This window comes from Argopecten irradians, chromosome 11 (assembly GCF_041381155.1).
Source record: "Argopecten irradians isolate NY chromosome 11, Ai_NY, whole genome shotgun sequence".
Classification (NCBI taxonomy): domain Eukaryota; kingdom Metazoa; phylum Mollusca; class Bivalvia; order Pectinida; family Pectinidae; genus Argopecten; species Argopecten irradians.
In genome coordinates, this window is record NC_091144.1 from 30,285,377 (window position 1) to 30,304,767 (window position 19,391).

General features: G+C 32.1%; 1 protein-coding gene across 5 annotated transcripts; it reads right to left on the reverse strand.

The window, feature by feature from the left end:
- Positions 1 to 366: 366 nt before the first annotated feature.
- On the reverse strand, positions 367 to 18,601 carry LOC138335274 (enolase 4-like). Of its 5 annotated transcripts, XM_069284285.1 has the most exons (17): positions 18,259 to 18,601; positions 17,825 to 17,869; positions 16,295 to 16,378; positions 15,364 to 15,557; positions 14,771 to 14,920; positions 12,487 to 12,504; positions 11,307 to 11,342; positions 10,845 to 10,880; positions 8,469 to 8,637; positions 7,887 to 8,015; positions 7,610 to 7,672; positions 7,120 to 7,284; positions 6,654 to 6,710; positions 3,254 to 3,379; positions 2,320 to 2,515; positions 1,868 to 1,935; positions 367 to 1,213 (listed from the first exon to the last, which is right to left on the reverse strand). In XM_069284285.1, the coding sequence occupies exons 1-17, from the start codon at positions 18,430 to 18,432 to the stop codon at positions 983 to 985; spliced, it is 1,941 nt and encodes a 646-aa protein (XP_069140386.1). In that variant the 5' UTR covers positions 18,433 to 18,601; the 3' UTR covers positions 367 to 982. The 5 variants fall into 5 exon arrangements, with proteins under 5 accessions (XP_069140386.1, XP_069140387.1, XP_069140388.1 ...); XM_069284286.1 differs by lacking the exon at positions 10,845 to 10,880; XM_069284287.1 differs by lacking the exon at positions 6,654 to 6,710.
- Between the last annotated feature and the right edge of the window lie 790 nt (positions 18,602 to 19,391).

Below are 19,391 nucleotides of genomic sequence, written 5' to 3' on the forward strand. Positions count from 1 at the left end.
GTATCTTCTTTTTAATTTTGACAAGTGTCTATGGAAACAGTTAACACAGTTGGAAAGGACACACCCCACCCCTTCCACATACCCAGCAAAAACTTTCATTTGAGTTATAGTTGGGAGAAAAGTTCTTCTCTGTGCTCCTGACTGATTTGCATATTTGGCGCACACACATGGGAGGTAATTCTCTAAACTGTATGGGAGATAACTCTTCCTTCTGCCCACAATAAACAATAAATCACTACTACCACAGTTTACTGCACAAATCATCCCACTTCATAACATTGAAAAAATGAAGGGATACAGATGCAGATATTGTAGTTAATGTAAGGATTTTCAAATACCGGTATATGTAAATGGGGAAAAATTCAATTGTTTTAAATATTTTATTTCATTTCATATTTGTTTATTTTTTGCACATTTAAAAAATAAAGAATATAATACAACATGAACAATAATACATATATCAATTAGTTCAAATATGTACAATAGGTTTCTCTAAAAACTTATGCTTTTATCACAGTTCTAGTAAGATGGACGGAAATAAGTACAGAGACTCCATAAAAAATAATAAATAATGATCATTTTCCAGATTTATGTTTTCTAAAAATGTATGAGTTATAAATATTATTCACAATATGAAAACAAACATTTTAGATTGTATCTTCTTCTAATACAGATCTTTAAAATATCATATTAACACTACTTCATAGAATTTCACTTTCGTTTGTAAGCAACCATAAAATGCAAACACTTGAAATTTCTTTGAATTCTGGTGGAATGTTTTGTTGGTGATGTACTAATTGTTGATGAGAACAACACTGATGCTGAAAACCTTTGATGCAGTTACTCTCAACCCTTGATAAATATTTCTTCAGACCTGAATGGTACTACAATGTGTTTTTTATAATATTTTTGAATTCATAACACTGTTAAATAGTATTGCTGTTTAGGTTTTTCAAACTTCCAATGGAATATCACTATGTGTTCATTTCTTGCGAGGAGTTGCCTCCTTTTTAGCCGGAACTTCCTCCTCGCCTTCCTCTGGCTCGGGGAGAGGGGGAGGTGATATGTGGGGGAATTTGTACTCTGTCTGAGCGGCCAGTCGTCCGGACATCTCCAACATGCCTTCTATCTGTAGAAGTCTATTGAGCTGTGCTGTCCTCTCACCGCGTACTGGTGCACCAACCTTCATAAAGCGGGCCTTTACACCCACCGCCTGTGGAAAGGAAAAAACATATGTTTATTATTGCATCGATACACAGTATTTAAATGGTTCATTATAATAATGGAGACTACCAGTATTCTGTTTTGCATATTTCAGAGTTATCTGCCCTTGCAGGTTTGTTCTGTCATCAAAATGTCAGAATTGCATACTATTCTCAGAGAATATGACATACGTTTTCACTTGCCCACTAATGACATCACAATTTATTGATATCTTCCAGTACCTATAATAGCAGAAAACTCTATATTGTATAAACTTTTACCTTCATCAAAGGTTAATGTACATACGTTCATGTAAAAGTGATAATTCTTATTATAAAATTATACTTTTGAATAAATTGAGGGTTTGCATTTAAGCGTCTCAATATTCTTTTTAAGCACAAAAAAAAAGTTTATGCCATTGATACAGAGGGACCCCATTTTATCTGAAATGCATCCCATAATGTCAAACATCAAGCACAAAAACTTAACTCATTCACCCCTGAAGACACATTTAGACTCTTCTAAATCAAAGAATAGACCAGTCCATATGAAATTTCAGGGGTAAATGAGTTAATTATGGCAGCTTCAACCACCTTTAATTAGTCCTGTCTGTATAGCATGACTAAATCTATATAGTAGATAGATTATTGTTTGATTGACTTACAAAATCAGCCAGGAATGTGTCAGCAGTTTCTCCATAACAAGTGGACACAATGACTTGATTATCTGCATCTGGTAATTAAAACAAAAGTAATTCTTAAATTAGCATTGAAAGATGATTCAATACATTTGAAAATGATTATTCTAATAATATTTAAATTACTGTCTGACCCAATAAGCGCCCATGTGCCTATAAGTGCTTTTCCCCATTTTTGAGGCCTTGATTTCAATTGCCAAGACTTAAATAAAGACTACAAACTATAGATTTCCAATAATTTTGTCTTATTGGCACAATTTTTTAAACACCCTATTTTTTCAAAGACTGTAGAAACACCCTGAAATCTAATAGCGTGTTTTTGCTGAACTCTTTGCTATAGAACTAAATTTATTGATCAATTAATTTTAAAATTAAGGCTATTTTTGAGTTATGTGTAAGTAATGTATATGTATGTGTACCTTGGAGTTTTTTGGCCACCTGTACAGTATCACTGATGGTGTTGAGGCGGTCGAGAGAGAGGGCAATACCACTGGTCACAAAGTCTGGGGTCAGTTCCTCGTCCTTTAATAACCCTGGTCGGGCATACGCTTGACCACCCACAATAAAGCACTGGTCACTGATTCGATCACTTAACCGCATCCAGTGTTCTTTCTCCTTTAACATACAAGGATATGAGATGTCAAAAATCAAAAGGAAAATTGTTCTGAACAAGTTGGAAAAAACAAACTTGAAAATAATGTTCTAAAACTCATAAAAAGTATCTTTTGTGTATAATAATCTCAACTACCAATACAAACTTTTTCACAAAAAGATACCCGCCACTGGAATTCAAATGGATGATATCAACAGCAAATGAAAATGTTAAGCAATGTAACATCTAACGTTTCGGTTTCTTAAAAAAAAAAAAACCCAAAAAAATCACCAAACAACCAAATACCAGGGTATAAACAATATTTTACATCCTTTATAAAACTTTTATGTTACTTTCACCATTCAAATCTACTGAGATTCGATCAGAAACAACTAGGATGCCTTACCACTAGACCTACTGCCTACCTGTTTTCTGAGTTATGCCTTACCACTAGACCTGCTGCCTACCTGTTTTCTGAGTTATGCCTTACCACGAGACCTGCTGCCTACCTGTTTTCTGAGTTATGCCTTACCACGAGACCTGCTGCCTACCTGTTTTCTGAGTTATGCCTTACCACTAGACCTGCTGCCTACCTGTTTTCTGAGTTATGCCTTACCACTAGACCTGCTGCCTACCTGTTTTCTGAGTTATGCCTTACCACTAGACCTGCTGCCTACCTGTTTTCTGAGTTATGCCTTACCACGAGACCTGCTGCCTACCTGTTTTCTGAGTTATGCCTTACCACTAGACCTGCTGCCTACCTGTTTTCTCAATGGATCAATAACAGCTATTACAGAAGGATAACGCCCAAGGAGCTCCGCCCAAAACTCTACAACGTCATCAGCAACCTTCGCCTGGCCTGTTAACAGCTCATATTTACCTTTCTCCTGAAATCAACAATTATCAGTTGTTATATTAAGTGTATACATGTACTTCCATAACATGAGAGCTATTTAGTCAGCCGATTTATTAATCATTATTATCAGCATTAATTATGTTAAATACAAGACATACATCAGCCTCTTTTCTAGCTAAACCTTTAAAATTGCTGGAGAACTTTTAGTGATCGATGCATTCTTTCTTAAAACATGAAATTCCTTTAGAAGCAAGAGTTCTACATATTTCAGACAATATTTTAGCTTGATTGCTCAAACCCTTAAAATTTTTGTTATCTAGAAAAATATTTACAGTATTTTTTTATATTTTTTCTCTTCTATAAAGATGTAATTTATCCAAACTGATTTAAAATATATATCCTTAATCTCGCTCCATCTCATAGAGGAATTCTGACAACATTCCTTATGGGGCCATATCTTCTGATTACTTTGATACTCATACTCAAGTTCAAATACACTTCCCCACCTAATTACATCTATACTGATAACACCATTTTGTCACAGCATGCATACCATGCATACAATATACATGGAACTATGTTGTACTCTTTCGGCAAAATCACTACGATTCTGATAGCATCATATGCATGCAAATTATTTTGCCATCATCAAGATATTTGATTGGTCAATTTAAAGGGTCATCAGAACAATTGACCCCATATGGGATGTTGTCAGAACCTCTGTGAAACAGAGTGCAGACAATCTGGATTTTAATTAATCAGATTGATCCTAGTGCTTGTCTGGGATTAAATTGATTCTCGATAAATCATTTTAAACACTAATTTTCTTCTTCTTTTTTAAAATCTGTTTTTATTTCAGGTGAATTATATATATCAAAAACAAAAATAAAAAAAAATCAATCAAAAGTGTCAAAATGATATAAAAGAATTGTGATGATCCCAAAGCAGTGATATTATGTTCAAATACGATAAATAAATCAGTAGATGGTCTTAATGTTTACGTAATCACCACCGCTGAAAATAAATCAGTTTATATAATGGCCACAATTACAAACTTAATTTAAAATTTAATAAAATTCATTTAAAAAAAAGAATAGCCATGCATCAATTAGCTAATTAATAATTTAAAAAAAAAAAAAAAAAAAAAAAAAACTCAGAAAAGTGAACAATTTAAGCAATAATTTGATAATAATCCTGTAATTTCGAGAGAAAAAACCCAGAAAATTGAACAATTTATGTAATAATTTGATATCAAAAGAAATTATTACATCTTGGAACAAATACATGTATTATTTAATATATTACAACTTTAAAATGAAATGATATCATACTTGTTAATTTGCAATAAAACAATAAAAACATACAACATCATCAACACACACACCTTTACAACTTGGTCTGGGTCCTGTAAAATAATTCACTCAAGCTTTTAATGGCTATCAATTAAGCTGATTATACTCTGGAATGGCCTAGATCAATACAAGCATTAATGGGCTTCATAGAAATGAAATAAAGTTGCTCAAATCACACATGCCTAGTAAGAAACACTCCCACAAAAATCACTAAAACATATATACATGGCACAACTGCAAAACAGGTCTAATTAGTGTTGATTTCAGTTTTTGTATTTGTGTTGTTTTTGTTTTATTTTTGTCTTTTGTAAGAGGATAAGGGAAAATATAGTGGCCAGACTACAGCTCATACCAAGGATATCCCAACACTAGCCGGTTCAATGATCTACCGATTGAGATACCTGATTGCTGATGATTGAACCAGTCCAAACAGTCGACACTTTTTGTACAGCTTATTATCCATAATTCATAAATCACTAGTATACAAATGTATCAAAACTTTTTAATAAACATTTTTTTTGCATAAATTGATTGAATACAGAGAATACTGCCCAAACTAAATAACAGAAATATAGATCATCGGTAGTGTTAGATATTGTTTATAATGCATTTACATATTGCAGAGTTATCTGTCCTTGTGGTTAGATATTTTGACTGTTACATCATGTGTTTGTGAGCATAACGTCATATTTTCAGCGAAAACAACGTAATTTGTGGTCATAAAGTAATGACCTTACAATAGATTGATACCATCCCGTAAAGGAGATAACTGTTTTATATGCAAAGATGGAACACATCAATTTACACATGCACTCACTGCATGCAGTGTTCTCCTTTAAAGACATTTTCCTACTGGTCCTAAGGACCAACTGACCCTAAAAGTTACTGGTCCTGACTGACAGTTACGGGTCCTTACAAAGTTTGAATTCATCATTTTAGTTTATATACAATGTACCAATAAATTATAGTTTTACTTACAAATATATTCACATATCTATCTTAGTATCATGTGCTCTCAACAAAATTGACTGAAAACCAGAATATTATGAAAATCTGTTTTGTACAATTTGATCTTCAGCCTTTCTACAATGCAACTGCTATTTTTGTTTGTATACATTTAGTACTCTATCAGAACTGGACCAAAAAGTTGCTGGTCAAATGACCAGTTGCATGGCTAAAAATGTCTGCCTTACTATATAAATTAAAGTTGATGGTCATGGGCAGACAGACAGGCGTTAATTTCGAACGCTGACTGCATGTGTATACAAGTTCTATTGATAAGGTAATTATTCATTACATTTATTTGGTCAAAATCAAATAACTAAGATATGATGGCATAACTATTTGTTAAAAAGCATTAAATATTTGTTTATATTACTGGGTATTAGTTTAGTTTCACTAAAACACTTCAATCTATGTAGCAATATACCTTATACTGTATAATTCATTACAGAACTCAATGTTTTATCCCAGATATGTAATGGGGGAGGTTTGGAGAGGTTTACTTGAGCTCACATGATCATTTGTGGTCATTTCTTGGCAACTAATCTCCATACATGTGATCCAGATGTAGAAGACAGAAGTTAAGTGTAAGACATCAAAAGATTATTTTGTTACCAACTTTATCCTTATATATACTGCAGTACCTGGTACCATATAATGACCAAACCAAATAGTTGTCCCTTTGAAATAAGTTAAAACCCTTTAAAAGTAAAAAGAGTCTTTGGTTAATTCTGATTGTATCCACATTTTACCAGTCTTAGGAAATGATGATTAGCTCTCAATTCGTTTCATGAACCTTTACATGAATCTTCAAAAGATTTGATAAGAAACAAAATCTATTCAATAAAAAATCACACTGGGGACAGAAAAAACAATGTTAGAGTTATACACCAATAAACACACTTTGTGAGTGAGTTACTGCCCCTTGAAGGGACAGGTGTCCATTGCTACCTTGTGCATGTCCTGTCCCGGAAATGGAGCCGGTGGCTCTTTGCCTGTCACAGGGTCCTGTATATATATATGTATTATTCAAAAACAGAATCAAACAGAGCCCTGTTAATATGTACACCTTTTATTTGGGTCCTATTCAGTTTTTGTGTCAGGTTCCTGGTCACAAATTGTAATACAATGAGGACAATATTATGAACTGATATCTACTTAACCTCTAAAATTCAAGACAAAATAATTTCATAAATATAATTTGCATTATTTTGGTCTGGAAGTTCAACAATATTTTTCTTCCAGAGAAAAAATAAAATAGAAATCAAAATCTCTATATATAATATCAGAGGAATACTAAGTATTCGCACAGAATACAATATTAGTGAAATCAGTCTCAGTCCTTTTTGTTTAGAATTCTAAAATTTGATAAAAAGAATCCTCAGGTATTAAAGATATAATCAAACAGTTTACTTACATAATCAAAGATTTCACATGAAGCACAGTTTATGGCTAAAAAGAAATCCTCCCCAACGGTCAGTTCACACTGGGTTATTGCCTCTTGTAGAAGGTCAAGGCCTTGCTCTGGACGGTCAAAAGTCGGACAAAAAGCTCCCACATCGTTGGTCAGTTTGGCAGCTACCTGAAAAATTAATCATAAAGAATCTTTATTGTAGCTGAGAGATAATTTGTTTAAATTACAATTTTGGGAAATTTAAATATAAGTTCTGTAGTTTACTGTTGTTTTCAAATAAAAAAACCTATTATGTGAGTACAATATGATGTAATAAGGTGTTAACATCTAATATATCTTTTAGCAAATCAAAATTGTATACATCTTATAGGAAACAAAATGAATTATTACAATTTCATATTATTATTGTGACAATTCTTAACTGCAAATTTCCTGTCAGTACTTAACACACCTGTGACCTTCAAAATTAATTCCTGATTGAGGTCAAACTTACCCCAGACTTTGCGAATAAATTTTTCCCAACATTGTTGTAGATTTTTTGTATCAAAGGCAAACTCTGCAACGTAAATGATAGCAATCATAAGTAAAAATAATGTAACACATACTGAAAATGCCATCAAGGGAGATAATCTCAAATTGAATCATCTCAGTTAGAGAATGGTTTAACTTTTGAAATTCTATATTCAACGTATCATTGTTCACTTAATGTTATAACATTTAAATGGGAATGCTTTAGGTAATTCACCAGGTTTATTGGTTGCTATGGTTACCTTAGAGAGTGGCATGCCTGCTTTAGGTACCACCATAAATTCCTTTATACAGTTTGATTTTCCTAACGCTGCACGTCCACTCTGTATGATGGTTACCATGGGAACTGGGACTGTCATCTCAAACGGCACCTAGAAATATGGACATATCTTAATTCTAATTACCATACAATTTACATAAAAGCACAATGAGACAGTACCTAGAAGCTAATTAAAACTAACGTAAATGTGAAATTTGTGATAGCTGTTTTTATTACACAACCTCACAAAAACTTTGAATTCACCCTAGCTTCCTTACGAAACAGATGCATCAAACATTTACATGCACATGTATAAACAAAACATGTTTTAATTATATTGTCTTCAAATTATTCCTTCCACTATCATGCAGTTGGTTGACAATTATGAGAATTTTGTCCAATATTATCTCATCTTGCTAGGATATGTAATTAGTATCAAGTCCATTGATTTTTCCATATATAAACATTTTTTTAATTGAATGTGTTTAATGAAAATTTACAATCTAAATGATATCTGTTAACACAAGGGTAAACGTAACATTTACATGTCAGTTTTAAGTCATACCTCGGCGAATCGAAGCCCAGCGATATGTTGGTATACAGGTATCTGCTGAATGTGAGCGGCTGCCACACATGCTGCCCGACTTACTGCACTGACCGCACTGGCACCAGGCAGGAATTTCTCTGTTGGTTCCATTGGCACAGCAACAGACATTTGACTTTTTCCTCCTTTTCTATAACAAGAAAAAAACTGGGAAATTGAACCTTATTTCAATATCAACTTTAATAACTTAGCACTAATTAATTTACATGTAACATGGTCATTTTTTTATTATTAACATTTTTTTCAAAAACTTAAATCTTATTTTTTTTAAATGGGAAATTCAAAAGATAAGTTTTACATAAGATATCTTAACCATTACCAATTTCTATCATTTAATGGCAGTTATTCATTTTTTCAAATGATAGACATGAACTTCAAATTTCTTGCACAAAAATTTAAAAAGTCTAAGAGAAATGAAAAAGTCTAGGAGAAATGAGATTTGTTTAGACTTGTAATTCCATAGGGCAAATTTCATTGAAAAGGAATTCATTAAACAATATTTTTCCAAAAGCTTCAAAAATGAAAAAAAAAGGATAAAATTAACAGTAATGAAATTAACTTAATTGATTCAACAAATGAAATGAATTGAAAACACAAATATAAAGCTGAAAAAGAAAACTGCAACTGCTGGAAAGGAATTGCAGTGATGAAAGATAATTTTAAGGACAAGATTATTATAAGCTTCATTAAGATACACATGTGATTGGCCTTGCAGAGCATGCAGTAATTCAAGTAATGTGAAAGCAAATATTATGTAATGCAATACAACATATATGAGTATCATGATATCTATGGTCTAGCTCCATTTTCTGATCAAAAGGTTTTGTTTTTTGTTTTATCTCTTTTAAGTCACCGTAATCTTTTAACCCTTTTCATAAATTTTATTTTCACCAAAATTCAAGGATTTTTCTCCTCAAAACTTCAATTAATTTGAATATCACTTCAATCTTTTGATTTAAACATATTTTATTTGCCTTTTTTGGTATTTGACAAAAAGGATTGGGCACAAGTTCTTTCAACTTATGGATAAGTCCTCTCCATACGTACATATAAAATATACATATTAAAGGCTAGTTGCTGCTTAGTATTGAAATATACATAAAGATGATTTGTTTAAATAAATTGAAATAACAAACTGTGATTGTTGACAGTTGTGTCTCGATGTTCTCTTATTCGTTACTTCAACAGATTTACCTGGTTTTCATGCACAATATTTATTTCTAACAAAGAAACAGAAAAATTTAGATGAGGCGTCTATCAAAAAATGCAAGATAATGAATTAAAAATCTTTTAACACACTAAACAATGAAACACATGTAGTTCCATGCAATTACAATGGTTTAATCAGGAAAATGAGCGTATTTTCTCCACAAATCTAGTAGGATGATGATTATGCTGAATACCATTGCTCAAGTGGAATAAACCTTAAAACATCTTATTTCTGAAAATTCTTGATGAGAAATACATTTTTCATGATACTAAATTTAATTATGTGTTCCACTACAATGCTAACTAATTGGTTGAAAATGGACAAAGGTCCAAAATGCATATTATGACAAAGACATGCAAATGATTTATTAAATGATACTAAGAAAAAAAAAATTGTTTTGTAGCTGGTTGTTTGTTTGTGTTTGTCATAAAAACATTGCTGAGATATACACAGTGTAAGCTAATACTTAAATGTAGATAACAAACTGACAATAGTACACAGATCTGTTCAATGTAAGAACCTAGTGTTTCATTCTATGAATCCAATATGTCATTTTATGAACCAATTGCTTTATTCTTTGAACAAACTGTTTCATACTATGAAACAACTACTTCACTATATGAACCAACTGCTTGACATTCCATGAACTGCTTCATTCTATACACAAATTGCTTCATAAGCTCATTCTATGTTGAAAAATATGAGAAGCTAAACGTTTTGAAATTTTACATAGAAAGCAGTCAATAATTAGATTCTTTAGGTGAGACAAACTCTATAGTTCTTGTGTTGGTTGGGGAATCTATACAATGTAGCTCATTTTAGAACTGTCAATCGTGTGGAAATGACACTGAAACATGCATATAAAATCTTTTTGGAATAGATGGCAACTTCAACCTAGGACTTTTCACTTATAGTTTCAAAATTTCTGTTATAACAAATCATTGCTTGTGGTCCCATAGAAGTTGTTATAACAAGGTTTTGCTGTATAAGCCACACCTTTTTTTAAACTGGCTATTGGGGAGTACAGCTGATATATTCTGGTATGGCTTATACCATGGTATAGGTAACACAATTCATGAGAAAGTATCAAAGTAATTCAAACAGAACAGGAAACACAACAGGCTTACACAGATTTCGATCCGCTGTTTTTCCTCTTTTCATTTCTTAAAAATCAGTTATTTATAAGTCAATATCAATCTATAGATTATTATTTTTCTAAAATAATTCTTTAAAAATATTACAGAATTTTTTCCCCATTTATTTCAAGCATTATTATCTGAAAGCAGTTGCTCTCCTGTTTATTGTGAACTTCTAAAACATAAGTTGTAAACAAAGAGTTTTACTTTTTTATTCATCATTAGATCCTTATTGAACTGCTATACCATAATACAGAAAATATATGACTGTATGGTCTTTGTACTATTTTATAAAGTAGAACAAAATATTGAAAATAATAATGAAAATAAAAATATAATAAGAAATACGAAAAAAAAAGTCATCATATACTTTTTACTTTTTTGAACAACGAAGCAATATTTAACAATTTATTTGAAATTATGAACTTGAAACTGACAAGTGCTTTTACTTACTTGCTTTTATTTCCACTGTGTTTTACTCTTTCCTCTCTTCAATGACCAACATAATATGGCAATATATCATTTACTTTGTTTTATTGGACTCTAGATTGCTATTATAGATTTACTGTGGTTATGATAGTATTTTGATTTATGATCTATTATTGATACTTAGAGATACTGACAAGTGAAAAAGTATTGTAAATACGGAGATGTAAAAAGTTTCAGACAAAGAAAGAAGTACATGTAAGTCTATCAATCATTTTTATGATACATATATATGTTTAAACAAGAGGCCCAGAGGGCCTGTATCACTCACCTAGTTTATAATGTCAAGTTTTGTTCTGAATACATCTTTTTTTATGTCTAAAGGAATTGAAATATTTACCTCTATTTCCCCTATTGAGCCCCACCCTTCCTGCCCCCCAGGGGGTCAGAGCCATTTATGCAAGCTTTGTTCCCCTTCCTCCAAGGATATTTCTGGCCAAATATGGTTGCAATCCATGCAGAACTCTATGACAAGTAGTGATTTAAAGGATTTACCTCTATTTCCCCCTATTGGGCCACGCCCCTCTCCTGCCCCCGGGGGGTCAGAGCCAAAATTTATCCAAACTCTGTTCCTCTTCCCCCAATGATGTTTCTGGCCAAATTTGGATACAATCCATGCATAGCTCTAGGACTAGTAGCGATTTTGAAGGAAATGTTGACGGACGGACGCCGGACGCCGTGCCATAACATAAGCTCACCGGCCCTTCGGGCCAGGTGAGCTAAAAACACAAAAAACAAATACACAAATTTCAATGTGATAAAAATAAAACTTACAACATATTTCTAATCTAGAATTGTCCTTGTTATAAAAATAAGAAAATGAAATATATTTGAACTTGTAACCTTATAAATTAATTTTTCATCTCTATATGATTTGATTACTTGTGAATTTTTATATGATTACAGTGCTGTCTTTTTAATGATACAGACTATATTTTGACAGATATTAGGTTTCAGAGATGGAAACATGAGTATATGATATAAGTACCTAAATGCCATGACATAGGTAATTGTATGAGTCAGTGTACTTAGCCTATCTAAATCTGAAGGTGACCAGAGAGCCGTGTCGAGACAACATTAAAGCATTTCTATCTAACTGGTAGTAAATCAAGTAGGTGTATATGTTAACTTAGAGTGGAGCACTCACTTCTTTTGTTCTTTCCCCCTGGAAAAGAATTATAAGCAAGGGATTCAAAATACGGTGCTGGGGGATTGGCATGGTGATGTCAACATAAGGATATAAGTATACATGTACATAGATACATTTGCATGAGTCTATAATTTTTCAAAAAGGTCACAGATAAAAATAAACTGGAGGAATATCTGAATGAAGATTGATGCAGGAAAAATTTACTGAAATAAAACGGTCAAAATATTTCATTTCCATTCAAACCTCCAATCTATTGATATCTGTAAAAAACAATATTTCTAAGCTATTTCTTTTGTCTTGCTTTTTGCTAATGAAAAATGTACACTAAAAATATTTTATTTAATATCTTCATGTCATTGAGTTATTTATTTGATACCTTTACACAGAATTACATCAAGAATTTATAAAACTATTTCGGAATGTGGCAATATAAAAAATCAAAAATCAAATCTTTCTAAAATATTTTTTTAATCAAAACAGGAATTAACTTTGCAAACCTTAAATATAGCATTTTGTAAAACTAATGTTTTACATCAAGTGTTAGCAGAACTTTACTTAAAACTTATATGAAAGCAGGCTATCGCTTATTTTTTTACCATAAAAATTTTACCGGTAAATTACCAGTACATTGTACAGGTTTACATATATAATCATATATGTCTAATGCATACAAAATATATGCCATGTACAATATCAAAGTTAGGCAAAATGAGAATATTTACATGCAAATATAATATGTATGTATTTGTTAACCAATCAAAATGGAGCAGGTGCTCATTAGCAAATTAATACATGTATATAGATAGTTGGTGAATTTATATAAATTATATGCATTTGCAGTTTGATGAATACAGTCTTATAATAAAAAGGTATTTCAGCACATCCTTAAGCACAAAGTATCAAAGTAAAGTATTTATTGGATTGCTTTCTACTTATCATGACCGAATATAAAATGTATTTATAACAAAATATGTCTAATGCTACTAAAAACATGTTAAATGTTATTAAAATAAAACTGAGAAAAATCTATCTGAAATGAGTTCTATATATCCAGTAAAACTATAAAATCATGTCAATTCAACTGCCATTTTTAACTTTGTTTTCTTTCTAAGTATTAAATTCTTTTCTAATCATCTACTTAGTAATACACTATACTATTAAGTGTCTGCTTGGTATAAACGTAATGTAATGGTAGTAAAATGCTAAGCAGAATTATTCCTAATTGAATTTTATCTAATTCATCAAAAATATGACACAAATATGTGTCTGATTAATATCAACATTATAGGGTTATATTCAAAAGCCAAATTATTATATCTAACGATAATAAGTTAATTAAATATTTAAATTTAGTTTACCCTGATTCCCCACACTCAAAAAAAGGTTTAAGTAAAGCAGTATGTCTGTATAATCATATCATGACTTTTCATAATACAGTATAGTCAGTTATTTTCTCCAGGGTCAAGATTTTTATGATTTGATCTCAAATCAAAAACCAAAAACAAATTTCTGCTGTCTTAATTTTTTGTGATTAGGGCCCAGTTTCATGAACATAAATTCCTTATATCTAATAAATTCTTTAACTTAAAATTTTCCATAGGAAAGCATATTACATGTTTAAAGGAAACCTCCATTACTTAAAATTTTTTCCTTAACTTTTTAATGATGAATTTTAAGTAAGGAATGTTCATGAAACTGGGCCCTGGCTTTAAGGATGTAACTATATTATTCAACCATTTTTTAATATTTTGCGGATCAAATTTCTGCGGTCACAGCTATGTCCGGCAAAATCACGAAAATATCATCCCCTGTGAAAATATTCACTATACAGTATACATGTAAATGTTATTAAAACAAAACATACGTATTAGTATGATTAAGCCTCCTAATTACTGGTAGATATTCTACTGAGATACTGGTACTATACACTATACCTGTCATCACTATAATCCACAGAGAGACAGAGAAGAGAAGCAAGTTAATCTTTGGTAGGAAATAAATGAAACCAATCTACCACAGAAATATAAATCAACAGAAGCATTATTCTTATAAATATCTGCCATAAGAAAATATGAAAAAGAAAGTATTTATATTTTCCTTCAGGAAGCATATGGTCTTTATAAGTAGCATTTTTCTTCGATTGGAAATGAAGCTAAATTCTTGTGTGCATTTTTTAAACTATTAAACATAAAACGTTTTGAGGTGATTTTCATAAAATATTTCGTTAGAAAATCAAAGTGATCATATATTGCTAAGAAATAGGAAACATTCCTACACCTACTTTGTTGCAGACTTGGGTTGTTTCCCCTTGCTTGCGCTGGCCTGACTAGCAGTCTCCACATCCTTTGTTGATCCTTCCTCTGTGACAGCAGCCTCAGCTTCCTTTGCAAGTCTTTCTTCCTCGGCGGCCTGAAGCTCAGCGTAAAACTTGCTGGAAAGTCAATAAATCAAACATTCACAGAAAATACAATCATTTTTTTTCTTTATTTTAAGAATTTTTGTAATGTCCTATGAATTAAAAGCTATTTGAAGACTAACAGGTATAGAAGCTGATGGAAAAGTAAAGCACTGGAGGAAAACCACTGACTTACAATCAGTACCTGATGACTGTTTTAAATTACTTATTATATAATAAGTAATTCAGCTTTGAAACACTCAACCTAAATGTGGAGAACTAGTGGTAGAATATGAACCATCTTAACATGATTATTTGTAGAATGTTGGGACACTCTGCCCAAACGATTTGTGAAGGATATAATATTGTAGCTGATAAAAAATTATCTGTATAACCTTTGGTTTTTATGGTATTATAAAGTCTAAAGGCCTTGATTTAACACTTTCCCCATAAGATATGACACCAGCTAGCCTCTATACCTGACCACATTGTCGACCTCCTGTTGTTGAGCCGGGTCCAGACCTGTCAGTCGGTTGTTAAGGTCTGTGTTTAGTATATTTACTGCAGCTGTCACACTGTTCTGTCTCTCTGTATCGTCCCCCTCTCTGTCCTCTGGTTTGGTGTTGTCAGGAAGGTGACTGTTAGGTGAGGGACTCACTACCGTGGCACTCAACTATACAGAAAAGATAAAACAATAAGATGAGCACAACATTTTAAACTTCACTTTTAGGGAGAAGACCTGTTCTATAGGTTATTTCTAATCCCTTTGACATTTGTCAGTAAAATTGTTTAAAATTATAAAAAAATATTCACTTTTAGCTTAAGCTCTATCACTCTCGCCAGGGACCTACGGTTGATTGCAATTTGTTATGCTATACTTATCACCTGATTGGTTTAGCTTAAACAAAATGTCTTGTTTCGACATATTACACAGGATTCTATTTATAGAGTGAGGTCATACATTAAAACAAGATGAAAGAGCTGAGCCACGGGTGGTGACTATAGGTAGGTCTCCTCTGCTGACGGTTAATAGCCAGTGACAATTTAATGTAAGGTCTAGATTTACTTTTGTAGTAGTTGGTGACTACTTCGTTGAACAATGTAACACAATTATTACTTATCAGTTCTAAATTTACTTCCTTGAAGGGGACAGCTAAGTCAAATTAAGTGTTAAGAAAATCAGAATTTTAGCAATTTACAATTTAAAATTAACACTGATGTGAAATAACTTTGACTAGATTGCATTGCCTGAATGTTCAGACTCATCAAATCTGAATATTTGCCACAACTTTACAGCAAACATTTACTGCAAACTTGCCACAGCTATTCACTGTCACAAGAGGCCTTTTATTTCTGATAGTGCAGCAGTACTCACATACATTTATATAGCTGTGTTATAAATGTACTTACCCTAACGTTATTCTTCACAGTACAGAAAACTTCAGTTTGTATAGTGGGCTGGCCTTTGCTGTCATATGCTTCCCTCGCTTTTACCTAGACATCAAAACATTTATTTTACATAAATCCCATCATCATATGTTGGTGAATAAATAATTGTATCCAATTTATGCGGCTCATCAAATACTTGTAGGCCAACTACCTTTCCAAAATGGCTATTAATTTTCAAAATGGGAATGTAAAACGAGATTGATAATTGCATTGAAAAAAAAAAAATTGTTAAATTTTATAATGTGGGTTGTCTTAATCATGTTTTCCAATCATACAAACGTTTTAACAATGGTTTGCATAATTATTATTTGCTAAATTAGCAGTTATAGGTACCAACTGTAGCTCTAAAGAAAACATCATTTTCTGTCTAAAAGTCTTTTGAGCTGCAACATTGCAGCTAAGACTATGCAGGAAATTTTGCATTTGTTTTGTGCTGTAACCTCTCATCTAATCTTAGGCCATTAGTATATATTTTCTTATATTACTATTGTTTGAAAAAGATTGTTTCAGAAAGGAAGCAAAGCTTAAGAATATAAGAAAAATTATGAATGATCTTTATTTATATAAGTACTAAATTTATTACTCTTTCATTATACACAGGATATAAACAATTTCATAACTTGAATGAAAAGAAAGCTCATAGCCACAAGATTTAAAGGGTTTGAACAGTAATTTGGAATTACCATAGATTCCCCTGACTAGTGCTTGAACTAAAAACATGGGTTTGGCTTTTAAAATTAAAATAGTAAGCCATGATTAAAGTTTGTGTTATTTTAACTTAGGACAGACTTATTGCGAATATTTTCAACAAAATTAAAATTAAGTTCATGTGTTGGTTTGTTTACGACAGCGAGTCAAAGATCACTGTTAAAATGGCGGAAATTGCATAAGAAGGGACAAGTCCTTGAACACCCCAATAAAGAAAATAATCAATTTTTTTTCTACTTATTTTAGTCTATTTAGATCTCTATTTCTCAAAACAGCAACAAATAATATTTTTTTCTAAATCCATAACCTGTTCATATTTGGCAAAAAATATTTCGTGGGCAATACACTAGTGGCAATCATGGATTACTAGTAACATGAGTTTTAACAGGTTGGGAAGTGAACCAAAATTGTGAAAATCACATTTGTTCGTTATTCATTTAAATTGTTGGCGATTGTTAATTTTGGGATTTGCCGTCAGACCGTGAGACGTTGTCTGCTCATATTCAAATAACGGAACTGGTAAGCAAACTTTTCTTATTTGCAGAAGAAAAGCGTCAACACACACCACAATATTCATACACCATGATCAAAAGAATATCTAGACAGATTTTATAAATGAGAAGCGAAAAATAAAATAGGTGTTCGAGCACTGTCCTCATGGTTCGAGCACTGGTCAGGTAAGTCTATTTGTAATTATCTTCTTGAATGTGTTTTTCATTTATGCAAAGAAGTTAAAAAAAATGAAATAAAAGAATTAAACTGTTACATGTATTTCAAACTTACCTTACTGATTGTTGGTGCTGTTGAAAATTTCTCAAAATAATTTGCCTGAAACAAAAAAAAGTTTTGATTAATTTTGTTTTATCATGCATCATTGTAAAATAAGTATACACTATATGACAATTTGTTATACTTTAATTTGCTGTTTACATTTTGAAATACATTGTGTACACATGCATTTAGCTAGCATCAGGGTAAAATTGTATCGTATTTAACTGCATTTATAAGAGACAGGACAGAAGTTACAAATTTACTGTGAGTTCTGACAAAATATCATGTCTACCTGCTACTAGCTGTATCTGTCAATAAATAGTGATGATATGCAATCTGTGAACAAATAACATAGGCCCATCTATCTTAAATAACAGTATTCAAGAACATATAACATTTGTTGATATTGTTGAACACTCATACACACTGCATATTTATTCACATACCAAGTAACCGAATACATCGGACGGGTTGTCATAGAACATTTTGTTCAAGACATCCTCCATTTTGTTAGGCACCCCATTTTCGTTGTAATATTTTACGGCTTTCTGTTTGACTTCGTACAGTTCTCTGGGATCACGAGCAGTCTGTGTTGCAGTAGTTGTCGGAGAAAAAGCCATGTTAGTAAGGTAATGTCTTTCGAATAGTTTTCTATTTCAACGATAAGTATCGCCGATGCCCAATCCCCAAATCAAAGCAAGTTCCCGCCGTACAAATGAAATATTTACAAAGCGTCCAAACCACCTGCCATTTTGTAGGTTGCCAGGGATGTGAATTGTGTAGTGAAAGTTTCGTAAGTTTTTAAACATTAACATGTAGAAATTGGCAAAATTAATTAAAATATTTATATAAATTGAGATTTTTATTTGATTCGATATCCTTTCGAACAAAGTGAAACATTTCCCCGATCTTCACAGATTTTGTTATCAAATACGAAACTCCCAACAAGTGCCCGATGCTATATATATGGTGCGTTCGATTACAAACGGCATTTGTATCGGAGCGTGCATTCGATACAGTCAAACCCAGTCCAATTTAAACACTTTTGATTTGATTGATTTTTCTCTGCTAAATTTTGATTTTGTACCACCGCGCCTTGACATAAGCTTGCCGGCCCTTCGGGCCAGGGGAGCGAAAAACGCTTACTTCTTTCGATATTGGAATAACGTCCAGATTCAATACAAAAGTTACGCGCCGATAACCTTATTTTTATCAATACAATGCGATTTTTGTTTGGAAAATACTTTGTCAAATAATTTTGTAAAACAAATAGTTTCATCATCATGTGTCGATCGATATAAATGACACTTAAAAGAGTTTTCTACTGTAGATGACAATTCTTATAAAGCTATCTCGTTGATTCTTTGTTTGATTATTGGGAAAATGTTTGAATGAAAAATGGTATGCTGGTTTACCCAAACATCACCTAAACCATGACCAGGGGCGTAGGAAGGGGCTAAAATCTCGCGCTTTTTCAAACGCTTATTTGAAAGAAAAAAGGGTCCTCCTGCACATTTTTCGTACTTCATTCCATAAAATTTTCTGCTGCGCGGCGCATTTCCTAAAACGTTCAAGCTCA